General features: G+C 43.2%; 1 protein-coding gene across 2 annotated transcripts in view; it reads right to left on the bottom strand.

Annotated features, from left to right (window-relative positions):
* Positions 1–362: 362 nt before the first annotated feature.
* The window catches only part of ANKFN1 (ankyrin repeat and fibronectin type III domain containing 1), a 222,155-nt gene continuing 213,242 nt past the window's right edge, over positions 363–9,275 (bottom strand). For both annotated transcript variants that reach the window (XM_065563524.1, XM_042841026.2), the window contains exons 18-19: positions 7,407–7,626; positions 363–1,621 (exon numbers count right to left, since the gene is read on the bottom strand). In XM_065563524.1, the coding sequence (XP_065419596.1) occupies positions 822–1,621; positions 7,407–7,626 (1,020 nt within the window). In that variant the 3' untranslated portion in view covers positions 363–821. The remainder of the gene's footprint in view (positions 1,622–7,406; positions 7,627–9,275) is intronic.

Here is a 9,275-nt window from a genome sequence, read left to right as displayed (position 1 = left end):
CTATAACAAGGTGAAATTCATCCCCATGCAAAGGGCTAGAGAAAGTCCTGTGCCTACGCATTATTCATTCACTAGTCAGGCCAGCTACGGCAAACCCCGCCAATACCCTCTGCTTTCCATCTAGAAGGATTCTTTCTCATCTAGGGATGCAGAATAAGTTGGTATTTATGCTCTTTTAAATTGAAGCCTTTGAAACAAAGCATTCAGTGCTAGCAATTGTACTGGGCTATGCCAGTGTTTAGAGTTGGCCCTGATTTTTTGTGATCGAGACACTGTAATGGCCAGAAGCTGTGGCATTTTCATTCACCAGAGCACTCAGTGCTTTACTTGTATACCAACCAAATCCACACAAAGTGCATGTTGGGAAGTGGAAATATTTATAGCAAAAAACAAACAAACAAACAAACAAAAAAAACCCCTCATAAAAGCTTAGGACCACATTTCTAAAGTGACTTTAACCAGCTTCCCCAAATTTTGCAGGCAAAATCATATGTGCCCGAAATTCTGCATGCCCAGACATTTGTGTGAGTAATTAAGCACATTTCAATGCCTAACTACCTGATTTGCCACCATGCAGCATTAAGTTAGATGGTAAATGTTTATTATTTACACCTGCAAAATTGCAGATGCAAGTGATTTGGCATGCGCTTTTGGGAATACCCATATAAGGCCAGATCGTCAGCTGGTAAAGTAAGTGGAACGAGATGCCAGTTAAGGATCTGCATTTTAAAGGTTGTTTTGAAAATATGGTCCTAATTCAGAATGCTCACAATGCCATTTTGGGGGCGGTGCGAGGCAGTGCAATGACCTAGTGCAAACTCCTAAAGCGTGCTACTGAATACTTCAGAGATGGGAGAATTTGATTGATCATCCAAACCCATTTCTTGTCCCGTGGCATCGTGCAAATCTCCACGTTCTACGGACTGCATGCTCAGCGCCCAAGGCTTGCCCTCTTCGCCTAATAACGTGGTTTTGTAGGGCTCCACATATATCCTACGGATATTCTGCCTCGATTCATGGTACTTGCCTTTCCCATCTTCTGGGAGGCTCGAAGCATGAGGTAAGAAAGTGCTCCGAGGACCATCGACGGGGATCCTTATTTGCTCGCTGGAGGTAGTCTCCTGTGATAATTCCGTGGCTCCTGTGAGATGCTGTGTGTACACGCCCTCGGAAAGAGAAGCGGGCTGCGTCTCACTGTGCACTCGCAGCCAGCGATGGTGCCGGCTGAAGTAGTTATAGTGCTGATGTTTCCCTAGCTTTTTTTTTTTCCCCAAGAAACTCAAAGACTGCCTGGAGTTGGAAGTCTTGTCCAGGCTTTTTGACGTGAACCCTCCCATGGTCAGACTGTTCATGTACTCTGTGCAGTATTCAGCATCGGCATCCAAGTCACTTCCCCCTTTCGGGTCTTCTTTCAAAGTCAGGTGAGGCTTCATATCATGGATCTGGAGGACATCAGGTGCACTGCCGCCCAGGCCACCCACTGCCTGTTGGGATATGTCATGTGAGGATGAATAAACCAAATCCAGTTCTCTGGGGCTCAATGCATCACTGGAATCATAGTCGCTGTCGGTTGGAAGAAATACTTCAGAGCAGCCTTCTTCGTCCGAGCAGGGCTGGGAATCTGAAAATAGAAGGCTCATTAAAACCGAATAACCACTAACTTGACACACAGCCCCACTTAAAAGAACTGCTTAATACACTTAATATATTTTCTTAACGTGGGAGCAAAATGATTATCAGACATGCTTCTGGCAACCTCTGTGTATTTCCGTTGTGGAATTTTCCATGGGGCCAGGTGACAGTAGCAAAGAGGAGACGGTTGTGGTGGATTGATGGGCATGCTAGCGAGGAGATAACGTCACAGTAAGAAACAGGAAGGGAAGAAACGACTAATGAAGTGACGGGAGGTGAGCAAAGGGGAAGAATTGGGGTTGAGAGGAAATTTTGAAGTCATCTTGTTTTCTGAGTTTCCAACGGAATTTCATGGAGACTGAAATTTTGGATATTGAGAAACTATAACCCAAATTCTGTTCTCTGTTAAGCAGTTCATTGATTTACACCTGTGTAATCGAGAGCAGGATGTGACCTTACAGGTCTTTAACAGGCATGGATAAAAGATATATAGCTGCATGAGCAAAGGCTGCCCTTTTGAAGGAATGTTTATCCAAGTCCCAAACTGACAAATTTAATCCACATGTGAATTTATTAATCAAAGTTCAGACTGGCTCCTGCACTGATGTCATTGCCGTTCTTTTGTCATGGGAGAATCAGGGCCAAGTTCTGTAGTAATGTAAATAACGGTGGATGTGACATCATGGGTCCGATTCTCTGCTGCCCTCTATCGGGGTCGTCCGTCACACCAGAACAAAGCAAGCACAGTGTCGGTATAAAATAGTACCCACTACTCACCTTGCATTGGTATACATGACCATACACAAGGTGCAGGGCAATAATGAATCAGGTCCACCTCGGGGACACATTATGCTGTTAGATACATGGTGTTAATGCTAAGTATCTCCACCTAATCCAAGAGGATTATTCTGCATTTGCACCATGTTATTCAAAGGAGAAATTGGCCTAGAGAGAGCCCATGAAATCAAAGGAGAACATTAATATAGAATGGATTAAATCAAAGTCAGAGACACATGCTTCTATAAAGGCCACAGTTTCCACCCAAATTCTTTGGGCTTTTTCTTTTTTTTTTTTGCTTTTACTCTAATAGGAGCAGATTTATTTGGTTTTCTTGACAGTAGGAAACTGCCATTTAGAAGTAAAAATAAATTATTATGACCAAAAAGGCCGTGACAGTTGTTCCATGCAGCATCTGCAGCTTTTGTTTCTACCATGTCATTAACTCATTGCTTAATGACAGCTCAGCAGAACAGTGATTTATTTTTTTCCCCAAAGTCCTTATTCTATTAATGAAACAGGCACTGTCATTTAATTTGCTTCCTTTTTTCTTTGCTGCAATCCATTTATTTCATCGATTTAATTTTCCAGCTATTCAGAGCAGCGATAGCAGCCGATGAAGTGGGTATAACATTTGACTAATTTGCTTAATTTTATATTCTTAAAGGGTCCATCTCGGATCACTTGGGACACCGAGCCATCTGAAAACAACAATTAAACCCAATGGCTCAAAAAGTCAGCTGCTCCGTCAATACAAAACCAGATGAGCATAGGAAAGAAATAGTGCAAAAAGAGAGTTGTCAAAGGATGGGCGGAAAATATGATCCAAGATGAACATGTAACAATTGACCTCTGAAGTGTTTTTTGATGCCTCTGTGGAGCACTAAAACCCTCAGACATGATAAGATACATCCTGGGCTCACTATTCCATAGCCGCTTGTATTTCATATTTTGCAGTTCACAGGACTTAGTCATCATGGATGAAATTCACCCATGTACAGCCCAGCCCAGGGATAGTGCACCACGTATGTCCTCAAAACAGGGCCTCAGAGATGCATAGGTCTTGTGTTGGCCATGTGCAGAAGGATGAATTTAATTCTGGAATACTTAGCATTGATATGGTTGCATATATGTTGTACAAACATTATAGCCCTCTGGGATAGCTACTGCAGGTTAATATCTTGACTTTACCGATGCGGAAACTGAGGCAGAGAGACAAAATGATTTGCCCACAACCACATAGCAAGTGGCAGAACAGAGATTAGAAACCAGAACTGCCAATATTGCCATCCCCACAGGCCAGACTATCTCCCAAGTACAGCATCAAATACAGTAAAGTCCAAATATAATGCATATGTTGGATTTAGCATGCAGTGGTGTTGGTGGCCTGGTATATACAGGAGGTCAGACTAGGTGATCTAGTGGGCCTTTCTGGCCTTAAACCCGATGGCTATGAATGTGGGGCAGCTCAGTGATTAGTATCGACCTGTACGCCAAAATGTGTTTTGCGTATGGGACTCCTGAACTGGAGGGTTGGTATGTTGGAGAGGAGCAGACACTTTCAGCACACTCTCTCACACTCATGCACCAGTGACTGCAAGCCATTAATGGGTCTAAATGCCAAACAATGGAGCAACCCATGCAGGGGCTCTCTCCTAGATGGTCTGACTGACTGACTGGACAAAACCAGTCTGAGGCCAAAGGAAGTCTTCACAGCTAGGCCCTGCAACAAAAAACATTGAGCAATAAAATATAGAAACTGGGCTCAGGTGCACACAGGGAAGATGGGGCTTTGAGAAAAGGGAATTTCCCCGAGAAGGGGAAGATTCTGGGAGACTAATGCAGGGTGAAATTTTTCTGTATGATTTTTCCAGTCAGAACAACTTTTTGTTTTGAAATTTCCTTCAATTTTATTTACCACAGCTACCTTTTAAAAATGCTCAAAACTGAAACAGAAGGTTTAGTTTGGGTCAAATAAAATGTTTTGTTTGACCTGAAACAATTTTTTAAGCAAACTTTTTGGTTAGGCAAAAATTTTAAAAAGTTTTTATTTCAGGTTGACCCAAAACGATTGTTTGATTTTCATTTTTCAGAACTGCCAGCCAAACAAAACATCAGCTTTTCACACAGCTCTAAGGGAGATACACTCTCTGGAAGGCAAGGGAAGACCAGACTGGGTCCCAAGAGCTCTGGGACTTGCTAAAAGAAAGCGAGTTAGTGTACTTGGACTTTTGACAAGGTTCCTCACCAAAGGCTCTTAATCAAAGTAAGCAGTCATGGGATAAAAGGGAAGGTCCTTTCATGGTTAAGTAACTGGTTAAAAAGTAGGAAACAAAGGGTCGGAATGGTCAGTTTTCAAAATGGAGAGATAAATAGTGGTGTCCTCCAGGGATCTCTACTGGGACCAGTGCTGTTCAACATATTTATAAATGATCTGGAAAAAGGGGTAAACTGAGGTGGCAAAATTTGAAGACAATACAAAATTACTCAAGATAGTTAAGTCCGAAGCAGACTGTGAAGAGTTACAAAGGAATCTCACAAAACCGGGTGACTTGGCAACAAAATGGCAGCTTAAATTCAATGTTGATAAATGCAAAGTAATGCATGCTGGAAAACATAATCCCAACTATACATACAAAATGATGGAGTCTAAATTAGCTGTTAACACTCAAGGGAGAGATCTTGGGGTCATTGTGGCTAGTTCTCTGAAAACATCTGCTCAATGTGCAGCGGCAGTCTAAAAGGCTAACAGAATGTTAGGAATCATAAGGAAAGGGATAGATGACAAGACAGAAAATATCATAATGCTGTTCTATAAATCCATTGTATACATACATCTTGAATACTGTATGCAGATCTGGATGACCCATCTCAAAAAAGATATATTGGAACTGGAAGAGGTACAAAGAAGTGCAACTAAAATGATTAGGGGTATGGAACAGCTTCCATATGAGGAGAAACGACTGGGACTTTTCATCTTGGAAAAGAGATGATAAAGAGGGGATATGAAAGAGGTCTATAAAAGCTTGACTGGTGTGGAGAAAGTGAATAAGGAAATGTTATTTGCTCCTTCACATAACTAGGGTGACCTGATGGTCCGATTTTATAGGGACAGTCCTGATTTTTGGGTCTTTTACTTATTATAGGCTGCTATTACCCCCCTCTCCCGTCCCGATTTTTCACATTTGCTGTCTGGTCACCCTATACATAACACAAGAACTAGGGTCACCCAATGAAATTAATAGGCAGCAGGTTTAAAACAAATAAAGGAAGTACTTCTTCACACAACACACAGTCAACCTGTGGAACTCTTTGCCAGGACCCATGTTGTTAACAGGGCATGAGAACTAGATAAGTTCATGGAGGATAGGTCCACCAGTGGCTATTAGCCAGGATGGGCAGGGATGTAACACCATGCTCTGAGTGTCCCTAGCCTCTGTTCACCAGAAACTGGGAGTGGGCAACAGGGGATGGATCTGAACCCTTTGAAGCACCTGGCATTGGCCACTGCTGGAAGACAGGATACTGGACTGGATGGACCATTGGTCTGACTCAGTATGGCTGTTCTTATGTTTTGGGTCTGTTTTACTCCTGTAACTCAAGAAGCAAGCTAGCTTAATTAATCTTGTAATGAAGTATAATGTTAGATGAGACTAATTTTGTGTTTTCTCTATTTGTTGTTTTGAAACCATTTTCTCTAATGCTTTGTTCCATTTACTAATAAACATACTTGTTTTAAGAAGGCTGTTGGTTGCTATTTCACTGGTCACAGGCTCCTGAAGTGAAGAGACACAGGTATCCAGTGGGTTTTGCATGATAATAAGCAGTTGGCATAGACAGGGTGTTGTACCCAGATCCCAGTCAAAGAGTGGGAGAATTGTGAATTCCATCCCAAGACAGGTAAGGGCATGAGGCTTAACACCCAAGGGGATGGGGATGGGGTGGAGCACTGATGGAGCCCAGATAGGGGCCAGAGGTGCAAGCAGGCCCATAACTGTGACACCAAATCATTTGGCTACAAGAACAGAACCAAGGGAACAGAACATTGGCATGCTATAGGCCATACCCTGCCCTGTTATAGAAAAATCCCCTAAGTGGGCCAGGAAACTAAGGCTCATCTTGCAAAGTTTCCTTCTCAGGGGTGAGGCATTTGAAGAGAGGACAGGTTGTGAGTAAAGCGGCCATCCCAAACGCATGTAGATAAAAACCTTCGTACCAAACCATTAGGTACTCCGGCTGGGGTTTCAAAAGAAGCCCAAGGGACTGAGGTGCCTAAGTCCCATTAACTTTCTTAGGTCCCTTTGAAAGTCCCTGCTTCAATATTGTACGTGTGTGTGCGCATTTGCGCATGTATTTATTGGTTTGTATTGTCTGGTTCACTTCTTGAGGGCACTGCAGAAAATGGGAGCGATAGTGATTCATTGCTCCCTGAGGCCAAAAGGAGTCCTTCTGCTTACTTCACTGGGCGTTGGGTCAGGTCCAAAGGCAGGGACTTGAATGCAGAGAAGGTGATGTCTAGGCTGCCAGCCTGGGGAAGGCATTCCATGTGTGGGGAAAGAAGGGGGGTGGTGTGAAAAAAGAGACCGAGGAAAAAGGAGAAGACTGGGTACCATTGATGGTGAGGGGAAGGGAGAACTGGCGGGAATGATACTGCGGTGACTGGGGAGACTGAGCTAATAGATGGTTTTTCCATCTGCAATTTCTATAATTCTGAGATTATACTGAGAGTGAACGTTCAAGAAAAAAAACCCTGAAAGTAGGTATTGGAAGGCACTGTAATTTGATACCTCTTCCCCCCCCCCCCCCAATCTATGATTACCGTACCCAGCCTGTCAGCCTAAATAATAAAGCTAAAAATAAAAAAATAAAATTGAATAATTGTTAAAATACCTAGACAGGCATGGAAAAAATATCACAGACTAGCTCCCGATGTAAATGGGAGATCAAGGGGCCGTCTTGATGATTTTCTACTCAGGGGGAAAAAATCCTTCTCTTACCACTCAGGGCTTTTCTCCTCTGGCTCCTGGACTCTGGTGAGGGTGGTGGTGATGGAAGACAATCTAGATGGGAGGATGTTGAATTTATTTTCTTCTGATTCTGCTCTTCCGACAGGTCCACAAGCTTTGTTACGAGCAAGCCAGCCACCGGCTGTTTGTACCTGGCATACTGCAGCGCCTCTGTGATCCATCTCATTTCACGCCAGATCTCGTCAATTTGCTTTGGAAGAAAGGAAAAAAGAAAAGACAAACAAAAACAGTGGAAATTTGCAATCACTCAATGCTGAAGGTATTGATTTTGGTTTTCTTTAAAAATATAAAGAAATTGTCAGTTCTTTTTACATATATATTTTTTTATTTAATGTTAACCAAAACGATGTATAGAGCCAGGGTATAAATCTACATAGCGCCATTAACAGAGCATAGAGAGATAGGCCCAAGCAAGGGAGTTCAAAACCAGACCAGCTTCGAGGGGTTTGGGTCCATGTTCAGGCCCAGGCCCATGCTTAGGCTGTCTCGAGGATGACAATTCTGTTTCATGGCAATTCTCAAGGTTTTGAAAGTTTGGTTTGGTTTCGCATTGGAATGAAAACAAGACTTGGGAACATTTTCAGGAAAACGGAATTATGTCAAAATGTCCATTTTTGGCTCAAAACCTGAGCTTTTTGATTCGGGACGTAGGCATGCATGAGCGTGACCTGGTGGTTACAGCAGACGGCAATGTTAGAGACCCAACGTAACTGCTGTGCCTGATTCAGAGCAGACTTGTTCATCCCAGATCATTCTGAAATCAGATAGAGCAGGGACTTAAACATGGGTCTTCTACATCCCAGGCCAGTGGCCTAACTACCAATTTACAGACAGTCACTCTCTCTCTCACCCCTTCCCCTAAATCAATACATATTGGGGGAGGCCGGAGTCAAGGCTCTGCAAAATCTCTGCCCATTTGTATCGCAGGGGAGTAGTGGCCTCATGGGGACCTCCACCTACACTGTGAACTGCAATGTGGGTGGCCCTTGCAGGGGAACAAGATGGCACATTGCGCAAAGTGTCAATCTTGCCCTCTTCTCAGTGTTGTAGCTGTGTTGGTCCCAGGATATTAGAGAGACAAGGTGGGGGAGGTAATAGTTTTTATTGGACCAACTTCTGTTGGGGAGAGAGACAAGCTTTCAAGCTACCCAGAGCTCTGCTTCAGGTCTTGGCGATGCCCAGTAAAAGGTATTACCTTACCCACCTTATCTCTCTAAGCTTGCCCATAACATGGAAAGCCAAATTCCCACTGACTTTCCCCATTCTCAAGAACTCCAAAGGGGTTACACAGTATTCAAGCCAGCACAGAATCTGACCTATGCTGTTACTTTTATTGATTTTACGTTTATGCCCAGAGGCCCTAATCCATCCAGACCAGGGCTCCATTGCGCTAGGCGCTGCACACACACACACACACACACACACACACACACACACACACACACACACACACACACACATATAATATATATGTATATATAGGGAGACATGATTGCTCCCTGAGGAACATCAACAAGCAGGTATGACAAATACTCTGCAGAGTTATGGGGATGATAACCTGGCGAACAGATTTTTAAAGTACAACATGGTGTGTAGACTAGCCACCTGAATAATTGGATGAGATTTTTTGTAAAGAAATAAATGAATTATAAATATTAATAACAGTAAAGCCTGATGGCCATCTGCCTAGCCATTAGCAACTGGCAGTTTCCTATAGGTAGAGCCCTGCACAGATACAAAAACTTGGATCCACCTCTGATCCACAAAAATTAACTTGTATCTGACCCACGAGCTGCACTCCACCTTTTATATGTATCCACATCCACACTCATACCAGCA

Source organism: Chrysemys picta, chromosome 12, assembly GCF_011386835.1.
Source record: "Chrysemys picta bellii isolate R12L10 chromosome 12, ASM1138683v2, whole genome shotgun sequence".
Taxonomy (NCBI): Eukaryota; Metazoa; Chordata; order Testudines; family Emydidae; genus Chrysemys; species Chrysemys picta.
This window is presented reverse-complemented; position numbering and strand designations above follow the sequence as displayed.